The sequence below is a fragment of the Rhipicephalus sanguineus genome, chromosome 1 (genome assembly GCF_013339695.2).
Source record: "Rhipicephalus sanguineus isolate Rsan-2018 chromosome 1, BIME_Rsan_1.4, whole genome shotgun sequence".
Classification (NCBI taxonomy): Eukaryota; Metazoa; Arthropoda; class Arachnida; order Ixodida; family Ixodidae; genus Rhipicephalus; species Rhipicephalus sanguineus.
This window is the reverse complement of record NC_051176.1, coordinates 320221254-320237160: the sequence shown is the minus strand read 5'-3', so window position 1 is coordinate 320237160 and position 15907 is coordinate 320221254. Positions and strand designations below refer to the sequence as shown.

Here is a 15907-nt window from a genome sequence, read left to right as displayed (position 1 = left end):
CAGGTCCCTGCCAGCGGCAAGTTATCTAGACGCGGGACGCCGACAGTCAATTTTCGCATTATCTAAGGCTTTCATCGTAAAATATTCAATCTTGTTACAGCGCGGTAAAGAATAGCAATAACCAGTCAAAGGGGCCAAAAGAATGGTGAGAAAGGGCTCTTTTTCTGGCATATTCGCCGATTTTTTCCTGTCGGTCTCAAATGAAACCCGAAAAGTGGCCCAAGCATTAGGACAGTGCACGCCGTCCTGTCATCACCATTGACAGGCCCGCACACCCGATTAAACACATCGCGCTATCGAAAGCATGAATGAGGCTCATGAGCGTGTCCAATCATAAGGGTGAGAACCACGCGCACCAATGCTGGCGTTTCATTCGGAGCCGGTAATACGTGCAGTGATGGAAGCGACATTTTGCTTTTTGGAGCACACTTTGGAGCAGAAAAAATGCTAGTTTGGAGCAGCTACTGACATTTTCGGAGCAGATGGCAAAATATTCCAAATGACTCGTGGAGTTTAAAACATTATTTAAGCATCTCATAAGTATTATTACTTATTATTAAAGATATTGCACATACAATTATCACTGCAAATTGCAACAAACAAATAATTAAGCAGATGGGTGGTCACTAAACACTAAGTAAGATTAGCTATGTATTTAAAATATCGGGTACTTGTGACAAAAATGATATAAAACCGATGAAGCTGAGCCCAATTATAAAGGAAACTAGAATCACAAAGAGCAGTTTATAATTGGTAACAGCAAAGAAAAGTGTCATTTTCATATTTCACCAAAGTAGCCTGCATTTGAAATTTCAAAAAAAAAAAAAGACAATAAACCAAGTTCGAATAGGTTGAAAAAACAGCCTTGCCATTTATTATGGCAAAAATGAGGTCGGAAATGACAAAGTGATTAATGTGATCAGTCACACGTCACAGTCGCCCCACCAGCAGTTAGTAATCAGTAAGATATCGAACTAATATCACCCACATTTTACCAAAATAGTCTGCCTGTCATGTACAGCTACATACAGCTAAATCTGAGACATAACAATGCCACTACTTGTGGCATTGTCGATATATATAGTATAGAGCTAGTATAGGAACTCCATACTAGCTACGGGGGCGGAGCTACTGCACATTATTGCTCCGCGAAGTATTCCGGTTTGGTGCGCGTTTCGAATTTTGTTTCAGTTTGTGAACCTTCCGTATCTCTTGTGACGGCTGTTGGATTATTCGAGCGGCTATGGTCGAATAATAACATTGCATACTATTTGCTTCGTCTGCTTAGACAGCCATTTGTTAACGAAATTCGTCACAAGCTCCTCCGGTGAGTCATTGGAAAAGCTAGAGGGTGACAACTGCTCACCTGAAGACAAAAACGCTATTTTGACTGTGAGGTGCATGTAAAAGGTGCAACGTTTTCACGCCTGCAAAAATGTGAAATGACACTGCGTAAAGTAAAACAAATATAAATATTATATCACCTTGGTGCATGCTGCGCCTGTTTTCAAACAGTGTCCCGTAGAAAATAGAGCAATGTTGTTTTTTATTCTCACACAGAAAACACGGACGCAATTGTGGGCCTTCTTTCTTCAGCGGTAGCACACGCATAGTTTGGCTCTGCAGCCTTCTCTTCATTGCAAAGAAAAATGTCCGCAAAATATAGAATGATAGTAGACAGCTTGTTTTTTGTTACGTTTAGGCTCGCTGGATGATCATGTGCTTAAAGTTCATTGTTTTCAGTTTACCAGTGCCATTTCGGAGCAGGTCCGGAGCAGTTACTAACAAAAATTACAGTTTGGAGCAGCATGGAGCAGCATTTCTCTTTTGGGGCAGTTTGGAGCAATTGGAGCAGCGCTTCCATCACTATACGTGCAACAAGTTTTCATGTGCATCTAACTCGCCCAATCTACACTAGATGTTCGCAGTAAACCGCCGGTCGATGAAGTTATCAATATTATTTTGTCAGCAGATGTTTTGTGTAGACAGGTCCACATGACTGCAATTGGGAGTGGAGTGTGAATTTTCGTTCAACTCAAGTCTGTTTACACAATGCTAACTTTTATTGATCGCGCTTCGCTTCCAAAGCAGCGTAGACTCTCTTTAATTCGCTTGGCGCTTTCACATAAGCTATTTCAACGCCATCCAGCCCAGTGAGTGATGCTAGCAACTCGGGGGCATGATCCTGACCGCGATGGCTGTGGATATATAGAAGATACATTAAATGTTAATGTTTCTTAACGTCCTGTAATGCTAGCAGCCATCTTAAGGACTATCATTAGAAGAAAATGCAGCTAGTAGTCAAGGAATGCCGCGTGATGCAATCGAACTACGACGAAAATGCTGCTGTTTTAGCCAAAGTCTAGCAGACGACAAAAGCCGAATCCCCACCTTTGCGTCACCGGAGCACTGTTCGCAGCGCCGCAATCGGTGGCGCACAAGGTGAATACAGTGGAGGATATACACTACAGAGGTTGCGCGCTATGTCTTCATTGGGGAAGCGTGGCTTAGCTTAGCCAGGTGGTGCAGTATCTGGTCGCTAGACGACATGATGCTTGCTTTCTTTTTCTTTTTTTTTCTCGCTCTCTTTCGTTAACATTCTTTCTTTTTCTTCCTGCATTTCTTTCTATTTATCTCTTTCTCATTCTTTTGCAATACGCTTTACTCTCTCCCCTGCTCTCATCACATTTCTCCTCCTAACACTCCCCTTTCCCACCCCCCTTGATACACTCTACTATACAAGGCTTTGCTATGCTCTGCTAGCGTGCCTAGATAGCCAAGTGGTTAGGGCGCTCGCCTTTGGATTGAGGGTATGTGGGCCCGAATCCCGCCTCATGAAGCATTTTTTTTCTGCAAAAATTTTCCTCTTTTAGATGCGATCTTATGGTGGAGTTCAATCCGGTGGTGGTGGTGGTGTGCGGCGTGACCACCCTTACTGCGCATGCGCATACCCTCTCCACTCGCCCTCCCCACTTCCCCTCCCCCTCTCCACCTCCTATCTCCCCTTTCCTCCTATCCACTTTCCCTCTCCCCTCCCCCTTTCCACTCTTCCTCTGAAACGCGGACTAGACATGCCGAAATTCTCTCCTGCGCAACGCCGCGATGAGCACCAGCGCATGCGCGTCCCCTCCGCCTCTCTATCCTCTCCTACGCAGCCCCCCTCTCGCATGCCTGCCGACTGCGTTCCCCGCTCGCCCTGTGAGAATTAAAGGGGTGGTGCCATCAAATTTTGAGGCTACAACAAGCCTGTTGTGGGTTTCCTCTGTATGCAAGGACACTCCACACGAAGGGTCGGACACAGCAAACATTTAGAATATGTTTTAATTCACTTCCAAAGTGTACCTAAATGCCCATTCTCCCGATCCAAACCCATCGCTAGCGCGCCAACTCTGACGTAGATCTGTAGTATCGGCAACGAAAGTTGTAGTGACGTCACACCAGATCTGTTGTAGTGACGTGAGTGACCTCCAGACCTCCGCAACGTACGTACCGGCTGTAGTGAGCTAGAATATATTCTAGTTAACTATAGCACCGGCAAAGCATCGGTTGCTGCATCACTCGCCGAGTTTCGGTCGCTTCCTGACTAACTGCGTCACAGCCTTGTGTGGTCACGTGACCAAGCCTCCTACACTTCTACGTCACTGCCCAACCTCGGCGCCCAGAAACCGAAACCGAAAGTTGTCTACATCAAAAGGTGATATTAAATTATTTAGCGAGAATACATGAATCTTGGTGCGTGCATCATGCTTCCTGGAGCTATATGAAACGCTTACAGCAAAGAACGCGCAAGCCACAAATTTGGTGGCACCACCCCTTTAACGGCCAGGCTAGAGGGAAGACAAGACGCGCGTAGCATTCCTCTTCCGTGTTCCACGACGCGAGGTCGGTAGCATGCCCAAAGAACGCCAACGGAACGCGATCGTGCAAGTGCTCCGGCTTTGCATCGCCTTATAGTCCCCTTTAGCGGGAAATGGCGTAATTTTTTTATATCTTTGTCTATTTTTTCTCTCTCTCTCTCTCGATCTGTACTCATTCCCTCACCCATCAGGTTTATTATCCTCCACGGTCCTGCAGTACCCAAATGGGACCCACTGTTGTTACAAAGACTACAGATCGCGACAATTCGCTATTCACGTGTTCAAATTCGCCTTGCCACAATTGACATATGTTGCTTTCCCTAAAGCCCGAGAAGAAGCGCCGTGTGTCCAGTAATCTTCGAAAAACGAGTAAACAAAGATGGCTGCACGCTGCACGAGCGCTCGGCTGCGTCCTCGTGCTAAATAAAAGCGTTCAATCTTAGCTGTAGGCTACACGACACCATCTATAGTACATTCCTTTATTCTATAGACGCCCGAAACAACATATTAGAAGTCATTTCGGTCTTATGGTTTTGCTGCACGCAGTCATACAGACTTCAAAAGTCCAGGATACCCATTTGGGTACTGTGGGTCTCAGTTGTATTTCTAACGCTTTTGAGCTAGGTACCTGACTAGCTGACTATTCACGCTAGCTACAAGTATTTGACTACTAGTACCAGTCAGTGGCGTAGCGAGGGGGTGGCACATCGGGTCCGTGCCCCCCCCCCCCCCCCACCTTCGCCGAACTTTTTTTCTCCTATGGGATACGGAGCACAAAATGACACTCGACCACACTTACCTGCCCGGACTCCATGACGCATCAAGGGTGTGCCCCCCCCCCCCCCCCAAAAAAAAGAACAACAAATTTCTGCCTATGCCACTGGTACCAGTAGCTACTAGCACCTGACATCACTATCCGACTACTAGTAGCTACCCATACCTGACATCACTGGCTAACCAGTACCTGACTAGTCATGCAGCCTCACGTGGTGAGCAAGTACAATACAAACATGAATGGAGTGGACCTAATTGATCGCTGCATCTCGTACTACAGAATTTCCCTCCGGACGCGCAAATGGACACTACGAGTTTGTGCACATTATTTTATCTTGCTTGCTGCAACAGCTGGATTGAATACTAGAGAGACTGCGAAAAGCCTCTGGCTCCCAAGACAGATAGACAGACCAAATCTTCTGGATTTCAAATCCAACATAGCAAATGCGCTCCTCAAAGTTGACACTGAACAGGGGTTAAGATCAAGCCTCAGTTGAAAGACCGATGAGCAGCCATCACCGAGTGCTGTGAAGCGGAGCAAGATAATCCGAGTTCCACCTGATGAGGTGTGGTACGACCAGGTTGGACACTTCCCACAGCATGAAAAGCTCACATCTCAAGTGAAGTGCTGCCACCCAGCATGGGGTCGGAAATCAACAGCGACATACTTGAAGTATGATGGATTTCAAAGTTCGTAGAACCGTCACTGCTTCCTCACATTTCACACTCGTTGAGACCCAGAGTACCCAAATGGGTGCCATCAAATTTTGATACAACAGCTTAATTTTTCGGGTTCGCAATTTTTCTCCGTTTGTTTCCATGGTCGACATATTTGCACAGCGCTACGTAAACGAGGACGTAAGAAAGGACACAACACAGGCGCTGAATAAATCACCAACTAACCCATGCTGCCGTTCTCTCAAGTTACATTGTTTCCATGGGCATGAAGCCAAACAAAACAGATTCACAAAAGTTTTTTTCATTATTCCATTCTTGGGACTGAGGAGGTTATTACAGGCCACGCAGTAGAGGTGAGCAGTGGCATTTGCCCAAATTCTGTGGCCCATACCCGTTTGTGATGATGATAGTTTTCGGGCACATTTTACGCCGAGCTAAACCAGCTTTCCTGTTAAAAAAAAGAAAAGCCTCCTGTAGCTTGCACGAATGGGGAAAGCCTCAAGGCACAGCGGGTCTGATCGGTTCCTAGCTGGTCCTGGCCATACAAAGGGATACTGAGTAATGCCAAGTGATGCGAAGTTCCAGTGGAGTCCAGGACAGTCGCCTCTTGCCGTTTCAGCTGTACTATGTCATGGGCTACTTTAAGAGAGTCCGAGTCCTGCAGTCTCGCGTGGCAACGCACTGCGATTCCCTGTAAGCGGTTTCCACATCGGCAGCCCGAACCTTCTTCGGTCTCCCCATGACTGTGTTAGTGCGCCAGCTTTATACGGAACGAAGAAGCGCATGCGAAGTTGGTCCAAATGTCACGTCTGGCACGACATGGGGCAGTTGCATGCCATGTCCAGACGGACAGCCTGGTGGCGGAGCAGTGTATGGGCTAGCGAAGCAGTCGCACAGCTGTGCAACCGAACGCTATGGGCAATGCGCGGTGACGTTTCACGGATAGCTTAAGCATCTTCGCTGTTAAAAACAAGCAACCACGTGTTGTCTATCACTTCGTCGCAAACCAAGTGGAGAAGGTACAAAGGTACCTGCCAAGGCCTGTAAAGGTAAGCGATCGCGACAGTGCCCGGTCGAACAAAACTGGTTGGCACAGTCTCTCGGCTACAGATAAGCATGTGTCGCCTGTGCTCGCAAGTTTTCCCTTGCAACATGCAACACACAGGGTGATGTTATCGCTTTGGACTTGACAAGGCTGAATAAAAGATGGCCGGCACAGTCTCTCGGATAGATAAGCGTTTTGTCATCTGCGCTCACATGCTTTCGCTTGCATGCAGAACATATAACGCGCAGGGCCACATTATTGATTTGGATTTTCTAAAGCCAGTGATGCTACCGAGGACTTGTGATTTGGAACAATTTCTTGAGCAGCAAAATTTTCACTTTGGAGCACTTTGGAGCAGCAAAAATTTCCACTATGAAGCACTTTGGAGCAGGTAATTTCGCATCGGGGAGCACCCTGGAGCAGGTAATTCCACATTCTGGAGTACATTGGAGAAGCAAGTTGCATTTACATACAAACATAATCATTATTGTAGGGCTGTTGTGAAGGGCTAGATATATATTTCAATTCGCTGCAAATCTCACGGAGTTAGGGCAGCTACGCACTAGTGGGGCGAAGACTGAAAAGGAAAGGAGCTGGTGGCTTCTCTTTCCCACCCCTTGCTATACTATATGCTTCACCCTCTGCAATCCCCCTTTCCCTCCTCACCCTCTCTCGCCTGTTAGCGTGCCTGGAGAGCCGAGTGATTACGACGCTGGCCTTCGGACCGTTGCTACCCGGGCTCGAGCCAAGAAATTTATGTTACTTTATTTACTTATTCTTCTCCCCCTCTCCTTGCTCCAACGCGTAGCTAGGCCACGCATGGCGACGTCATCGCTCAGCGATGAAAGGCGCAGTTTCTGCGAACGCCGCCTGATCTAGCAGTTGGGTCTTCCGACAGGGGCCTCCCGATGCCAGGCCCCGTCAGCAACGAGCCCGCTACTGAGAGCTGCGCATATTAAGGCGAAATGGCGGCTGCTCCGACCAGGAGACAAGCTTTTATTACTGAAATCACACTAAAAAAAAAAAACAAAAGATTCATATATGGACCATTCCACTCACGGTGTCCAAAGCAACGGGACGGTCTTTTTTAAAGACGATAGTCTTTCTTGGGGAACTTAAACGCAGAAATTTTGGTCTGTCTTTCTGTCTTTCTGTTTGTCGGCACGTCCCTCGATTCAGCCACTTGGCCAAAGTTGAACCACTTGCCCAAGGGCCAGCTGTCTTGAACTGGTATGGCTGTTCATACTTGTGAACGTTGTCGATCAAAAAGTAAATATCATGCATATCTGAGGTGCAACATCACTAGGTAAGTATTAGGTGGCGTGTTCCTTTAATAGAAAATGCATACATACGTAATTTTAAGGACCCTAGTTTCTTAAGCTGCGCTGAAAATGCATAAGAATGGAAGCTTGAGCGAGTTGGTATGCGTTCATCTCTGTTGAAACAGCGCTCACTAGACGACGACGAAGTAAAAGAAGGCACAGGACAGGCGCTGCCTGTCGTGTGCCTTCTATTACTTCGTCGTCGTCTAGTGAGCGCTGTTTCAACAAAGCTGAAAATGCGACTGCGCTGAAATTTGCCTTCCTCCGTGCCCTTCACACGAGCTCATTGTTGTGTTTCGGTTTCGGTTCTGTATTGCACTGTACGAATGCCATGGGTTGGTGTTGAAAACTTTAGTTTTGAGAAGGCCAAGAGGGTGAAAAAAAATATTTAAAAAATGAAAAAGCGTTGTGGGCGGCCTTCAGGCTGCCGGTTGTGGGCGCCGCTCTGGCGTTCCTGTTTTACCCAGGCGACGTGTAAATAAAAGAGTTTGTGGAGAGTACTCGTTGAGTGCGGACGTTTCTCTGCTTCAGCGCTTCGCGCCAAACCGCGTTTTCGGGCTGGCTGGCGTCCCCGCCGGTCGCGTTGGTCACCGCCGGTCTTCGCCTGCTGCTGCGCCGGGACTACCAGCACGCAACACAGCACTCATGTTTCCCGACATATTGCCAGATGGCGTCCATATCTCACACAGCGCCTCTTCTATCGTCTTTACACGACATTTGCAGCGAAGCACGCAGATACGCGGGCAAATTTTTTTGTTTTTGTTTTTTTTTTTTACAGAGATACAAGCATGTCTTTTGGCAAGCGCGATAGATACATGCTTGGACGTGGTGGTGGAAATACGAAAAGCCTCTTCTGTATGGAGATTCATGGAGAAAGTATTCCATTGCTCTTCGATGTACGCAAAGTTTCATTTTGTTCTATATATGTCTTGCCAGGTTTGCCCGATTTCGTTCCGAAATGCCCACAAACAGAAGTGACAGACACTTTAGTGGCACGTGTGTAGTTATTACTAAACATTGCCTTAATTACATGCCATGCACTGCTTGAAACTAGCTACGAGCAGCCTTTCTGGAACAGACGACGTCAGCCGATGAATCGTCGCCACACTTGATCGTCACCGATTGGCCTAGAAGTCACAAGGCTCTGCGGAGAGCGCATTTTGCTGTCGAGCCGACTTGCGTAACAGAAGCTGCATCGGTACAGTGCATGGCGTCATGGCTCAATTAAAGCACTGTTTCGTTTGCGGAATAATCTTTTGTCCGTGGCTGTAACACTGGTGGCCTCAAGATTATGCTTCACATATTTTGACGCGCCAGCAGAGTGACAGACAGTCGCAGTAACAGACAGTCAAACCCGAGGGTCTGGCGCAGTCTGGCGCAATTTAAGGCGATTTTATCAGGATGGCGTAGTAAAACCAATTTGGCACAGGAGTGGAATCACTGTAAAGCTGAACAAAAGATGGCTGGCGCAGTTTCTCGGATGGATTAGCGTTTGTCGCCTGCACTCGCACGCTTTCACAAGCACGCAGAACCTACAATAAGCAGGGCAATGTTGTAGATTTGGACTTTAAAGGAACATCGTCGTGGTACCGGCAGCAAAAACGCGCCGAGAAGGTCCATATAACTGCTATCCCAATAACATGAACAAAATATATTTATTAGCGAGTAACTGGTAGCAATTAATCTCCTACTGAGAACTGGCCAGTGACCCTACGGCATGCAAAATATAACTGTTGTTCTAAAACATGCAGGGCACTCACCTTGCCGAAACAGAGCCTCTTGTTCATTGCTAGAAGCGCCGACGCAGCTGACTGGTGGTCGCTGAATTCCACGAAGCAGTAGGGGTCATTGCCGGGCTGCAAGGACAAAAGAACTTTCGTTGAAAATGTGCACTAGAGAAGAAGCATGGACCCTTTCCTACTTTTGTCCCCGATGTATTAAGTGTTTTACACTACGTGCACCTAGGCCTTACAACGGTCACTCATTTTAACGCAGGCCGAGTGTTCCAACAATATTTGCATATTCTGCTGACGGACATGGTAATAAAAGGCCCTTTTGCACACAGTTTGCTAGTTGCTTTTGCTATGTTGCACACTGGTGCTGTCTTCAACTGCACCTGAAGTCATGTTTTCATTTGTGGTAGCGACTGCTTGGTATCAGTTAGGGAAGCGCCGTGTGTGTGTGTGTGTGTGTGTGTGTGTGTGTGTGTGTGTGTGTGTGTGTGTGTGTGTGTGTGTGTGTGTGTGTGTACATATATATATATATATATATATACACACACGGTAACAGCAAGTTAATTTGAACTCACTTAATTCGAACTAACCCCTGGGCCCGGCACAGCCCGGTGTATTTCTATAAGGGAGAACTCCCGATAATTCGAACGTGTCGATATCACAACAGTTAATTCGAACTGGAGCCCCTGGCTTTCATCACTCCTTGCAGAAGTTGGCCCAGAGTGAACACAATGTGTTGCAAAACCAAACCACACCAAATTTACATGAGATTCAAAACAACAAAACAGCAGCATTTCTCAGCAGGTGAGAATTTGGACGCTGCACTGGAGCTCTTGGGCAAGCTGCAAACGATGCTCATGTAGTAGCAACGCAAGCAAATGCAAATTACTGATAACATTTATTTGTGATTGTGTTAACTCTGCCATGTAAATAAACATTTCGGAGCATAAATAGAGTCATATCTTTCGACATTAAGGCACACTGGTCATACAAATGCAATGTCGGTGCTTGTTTCTAGCGTATCACTGACTAATAAATTAATTCTGATCGCTGTTATGAACTTAATTTAAAGTTATGAAATAACTTGCCCCAAACGTGCAGTAGCACCTAATTCACGATAACGAGTCCAGAGGTGGCTTCTTTGCCCGCGCAGTGTGGTGCAATGTCCATTCATTCTAGCGCTCGCTCGCTAATTAGAACTCCGCTTAATTCGAACAAATTTAGTCCCCTTCGAGTTCAAATTAGTGAGCTGTCACTGTATTAGGGGTGTGCGAATATTCGAACTTTCGAATATTTTTCTAATAGTGTTCGCTATTCAATTCGCACCAGAACTGGACTATTCGAAGTATTCGAACTTCCAGATGATAAACGTCAACATCAGCTTTTTCAGACCTACTATACTCCATTTCATACATCAGGTGCAACGCTATGGAAGCTAGCGAGACTTCTTGCAGTAGATGAGCTCGCGCGAAGAAACAGTTCAATGAATTTACCACCCGTCATGTGATTTTTTTTTTCCCTCCTTAGGCTGTATAATAAAAGAAGATGATTTGTGCCCAAGAAATAAACGTGCCCCGTTATTTACTGTGCTGTCGACAGTTTGTTCTGGATCGTTTAGCGTCTCCTTTTTTTTGTATCGTGGCCTCCGCGATTAGCACTGGTAGCGCGCTGCAGGAACTAATCGCGGAGGTCAAGCAAAATACACGCGATTTACACATTTTGCTGGCCGAACTACTTGCATAGCTTCCACAGCGTTGCACCTGATGTATGAAACGGAGTATAGGGACCGCGAGATCATTCAAAAAAACGAATTCATGCTTTTTTATTCCATCCAAGTGGTCAAATCGCCACAGCCACATCCGAAATAGCTTGACCGCCTCCCAATACACTTATCGGGCATTGTGTTGCATGCCCAGGCTCTCGTGAATACATTAGGTACCTGGCCCGACCCCGCTTAAAGGCCAACTCCAGTGATTTTTTGGCCATGTCAAAGTAATGGTGCTTTCATGTTCCTGAGACGCTCCTGTTACGGGCCCGATAGCGGAAATACTCGGCAAATTGGAGAATAATTTTAAATAAGCAAAAAAGCACAACACCGAAACCGAAACCCGACCTGTGTACTGTCGACGTATGACGTAGACGTTGTTACGAACGAACCGGAAGTCGTGCAAGGCATGCCGGTCATGCCGGCGCGGAGTATGAAAACTGTGACAGCCGGGACAAGCAGGCGCACAGTGGAGAGGTGGGCACGCCGCGCATCAGCTGTAATGTCTGCAACTGACAGTGCCGCGTCTGACAATGACAGTGTCTCGGCCAGCACAGCAGCCGAAGTTAGCGGTGCCCTCGGCTGCGTCACTTCCGTCGCCTTCCCAATACTGACGTCACAGACACAATGTTGCCAATAATTGTGGGAAGCCAGGAGGGCGTTTGCAGACAATCTTTAAAATTCATTTGCGAACAATCTGCGCATGTCTCAAGCCGTATGGATTTCCTTGTGGCTTCGTGCTACAAACGGGTGGTTGTCTATTTTCCCTTTCTCAAGCCTGTAATTTGGCATAAATGACGGAAACGTGCAAAGGAACGTACCCAGCGAATTTGATTGAGATCCATCGACCTCGAAAAATCGCCGGAGTTGGCCTTTAACCCATATATGCCCTAACTCAGAAAAAAATTACAAAACAAATATTTTTTTTTTACAAAAAGTGTACTTCTACCCTCAAAAGAAAGCACAAGTTCTTTATTTACTGCCAGGTAAACGCAACACTGTTTTTCAAGCCGTCCTATACATAGAGGCAGCGCCTCCTCTATTTTTCTGTGCCTGGGCGAAGGAGCGGAGCACAATGGGAACCGACCGTCGGCGTTAGCGCGGCTTTTAGCCGCCGGGCGCCGCCACCGTAGTAGACTAGCCGTCGCGTCGTCGCTCGCGGAAATGAATGCCGTGGCTGCATTCGAAGCAGCTATATGATTCACTTTTCGGCTGTATTCGCGTTGTTTAAAGTATAATGAAAATTTGCAAACTGGAATCATGAAGCACTTGTTCTGGGCAACCAGCTCATTTCGAAGGCATGTGTCTTTCGCGGCTATTTGATCGAGACGCTCGCGCGTCGTCTGCTAGCCCGATTCCAGAGAGCGCATGCCAGTGATTCGCGGAAAATTGTTTTGTCACCGTTACGTTCACTTGACTGAGAGTTGGTTATTGACTGTCTGAAAGTCGATTTTCGAAAGCAGCATTTGCCGAGAGCTGATACTGAAAGCTTGGGCGCTTAAAGTTCCCCGGTGCGTGCTACCGTCTACTGGTGTAGCACACTATACGCAAGCCATGAGTTCATGCTCTAAATAGCATGAAATGTCACTAAGCGGCCTATAGTGACAATGTGTATAATGATTGTCGGTTGTTTCGCCGGGTAGCGTATGTAGTGTCCATGGCCTCCGATTCCTCAGCTTCGGGACCTAATGTCAGCGCTGCATGCACATGGCGGCGATCGCGAGGCAGCGTTGCTACTGGTACTACATGCATTCGTTCACTGTTCGGACACAACACGGTCACGTTTAGGGATACTTGCCATGCTTGGTTCAGTTGTTACCTTGGGCTGCAAACGTGAAGGGTAGTCTGTAATGAGTGACGCTACTGCATCCTTCCTAAGCCGCCGCTTCTTATATTCTATGAAATCTTCGCGTCGTAAACGACGGCTGCATATTCTAGTGTAGTTTGAAGATGTATTAGGAGACCAATTATCCCGCATAATTACTGCAAGCCACCTCTACCGAACACCAGCGGCAGCTGGAATTTCATGGACAGCCGAACAATGTAATAAGGCAAAAGCCTTAGATGCCCCATCAAACGTGAAAATTGACCGTCGGCGGCGTCAGCACGAGTGATGCAAAAAATAATTACGTGATGACGTCATCATATGACGTCACAGATCATAAAATTTTGTGACATCGTCGTGACGTCACATAACGTGCCGTCGTTATATTACATCTTTGCTTGGTCAAAATGGGCCGATCACTGATGCACGGATGCAGTGCATGCCTCCGCTGACGTGCAGAAAGCTTGCACTGCCTCCGATCCTTGAGGCTGTAAGAAAACCACGTTAGGCGCAGAAATATCTCGGAGGGAGGCAGGGAATATTCAATACATTGACTAGAAGAAAAAGAAGATGGCTTTCGCCTTTCAGTCGTCTTAGATGAATGCATAAGATGAATGAATGCATCTTCAATAAAGGGAAATAAAAAAAGACAATCGTGATTTCTTTCGGTTCCATTTGCAGAGTGGAACACAACAGTATAACATACTAAGGCATTGGTGCGGTTGCAATAGCCTGAAATAGAAAATAAAACGCGAATACTATCAAACTAGAGTGTAAGTATCGAACCGGCAGCACGGCCTGACCGTCTGCCTGCGGAATACTTACAGCGGGGATGGAAAGACACGCGAACATGCGGCATCTGCATTCTTTGCTGTTTCGCATCTATTTTCAAGTGGTTATAGCCTCGATGACGGATGAGAACACGACATCATCCATGAGACAATAAAAGATCATCTAGCATCTTTTTATTGCCACCACGATTAGAGCGTGATGAAAACAGCGCGCCGCTATGTTCGCGTTTCTTTCCATCCCCCTGTACCTGTGAAAGCCTGCAAGAAGCACAAATGCAATTAAACTCGGATGCAAACACGAATTCGTGAGCTTCGTGATACGCGCGGCCATTCAGCGCCAGCTTCTCGTAGTCTACTTGCACAGTGCCACCACGCGGCAGCGGCGAGCGGACGCGGAGCGCGCGCTCGACGGCCCGAGGAGAGCGTTCGCCCAGGCACTGAAAAATAGAGGAGGCACTGATAGAGGACACTGGGCACTAGGGGTGCTATGTGCGGGTGTGGTAAGCCTTGAAACATTTCATGTGCACACCAACATTGCACTTCTTCCTGTCCATGACGTCTTTCATACAAAGCACGCGTTTGCTCGGAGAAAGCGGTCGGCATGTGGCATCATGAAAAAAAAGCAATGTCTAGGCTTGCACACGTTGATAATGAGGCCTGCTTGATGTGCTGTAGGTGGCGCTAGTCATCAGCTACAGAAATACCAATGTTAGAGTGCATCAAAGAAGCATCCTATATGTAGGACACTGGGCATATATGGGTTAAAGGAGTGGTGCCATCAAATTTTGAGGCTATAAAAAGCCTGCTGTAGGCTTCCTCTGTAAGCAAGGAAACTCAGCAAGAAGTTTTGGACACAACAAACATTTAGAAAATACTTTGATTCACTTCCAAAGTGTGCCTAAATGCTCATTCTCACGATCGAGGCCCAACATTAGCGCGACTGATGCTGACGTCATTGTGTAGGAAGTGTAACGAAAGTTTTAGTGATGTCATACCATATTAGAGTGACGTGCAATGAGCGGTGACCCACAGCTCCGCTGCACCAGGCAAACCAATAAGGAAGCATCGGCTGCAAAAACTACACTCATTTTTTCTCAGCGTGCTACCAAAGTAGCCAAACTTGCTCGCATTTTGCAAAGTGCTTCACATAGCCACGAGAACCTGAGAGTTTAGATCATTTTAGTTTGTTCACACACTTTGCTTTAGCATACCAGGTTACCATAGCTGTAAACGTGAAACCGAATGGGTGCGGCCCCCTGCCAGCACTAAGAAGTACCAGGCAAGCACGGGATTGTTGTTGTAGAAATCTAATGTATTCTACTTCTCTGCCGGTGTAAATTTTCGGCAGCGACGTAGTTCCAAATGCATTGCTTTCTTAAACATTTTATCGTCCCGGTCACTCAGCGGAAACACTGAAATGCACCTATAATTGTGGTTGCACAAAGCGTTCCAAGATGTCGATACCATTGTCCGGTAACCCATTACTCTGCGAAGATCTCTGCGAATACCGAAGTTCCGTACACGCTAACATTTTCTATTAGAGTATTTTAGCGAGTTTTCAAGACATCCCGACGGTTCCTCGCGTGTCTCCGAGAGCAGATGATGCAGCACTGCATGCGTCACAGCTTTGTGGGCCCACGTGCTCAAGCTGCCTACAGATTGACGGGACTGTCCAACTCGGCACCCAGAAACTGAAAGTCGTTCATATAAATAAGGCGATATCAAATTATTTAGCCAGAATACATGAATCTTGGAGCATGTGTCACGCTTCCTAGAGCAGTAAGAAACCATTGCAATAAAGAATGCGCAAGCCACAAATTTGACGGCACCACCCCTTCAGCAATGTGCCAACCGCCAACTGCAAATTTGCATCTCGTGATGAGCACCGCTGATACCAGCAAAGCGCGGAACAGATTATGGCCAACGCCTCCTCTATTGCGGAGGTGCTATTAGAACTCTCTCGCATGGAGCGTGTGGTAGCGATGATGCAGAACACAAAGGCTGTGGCGGAAGAACGGATGAGTTGTCTGGCTTTCTCCGATACGTCTGCGCATGTAAACGATGTGTACACGCATCACCAAATCTCCGTCTATCATTCCTAGTTGTGTGCAGCATAT

General features: G+C 46.9%; 1 protein-coding gene across 3 annotated transcripts in view; it reads right to left on the bottom strand.

The window, feature by feature from the left end:
- LOC119379486 (nucleolysin TIAR) overlaps window positions 1-15907 on the bottom strand; it is a 320162-nt gene that overhangs the window by 271077 nt on the left and 33178 nt on the right. For all 3 annotated transcript variants that reach the window (XM_037648786.2, XM_037648785.2, XM_037648787.2), the window contains one exon: window positions 9437-9532. In XM_037648786.2, the coding sequence (XP_037504714.1) occupies window positions 9437-9532 (96 nt within the window). The remainder of the gene's footprint in view (window positions 1-9436; window positions 9533-15907) is intronic.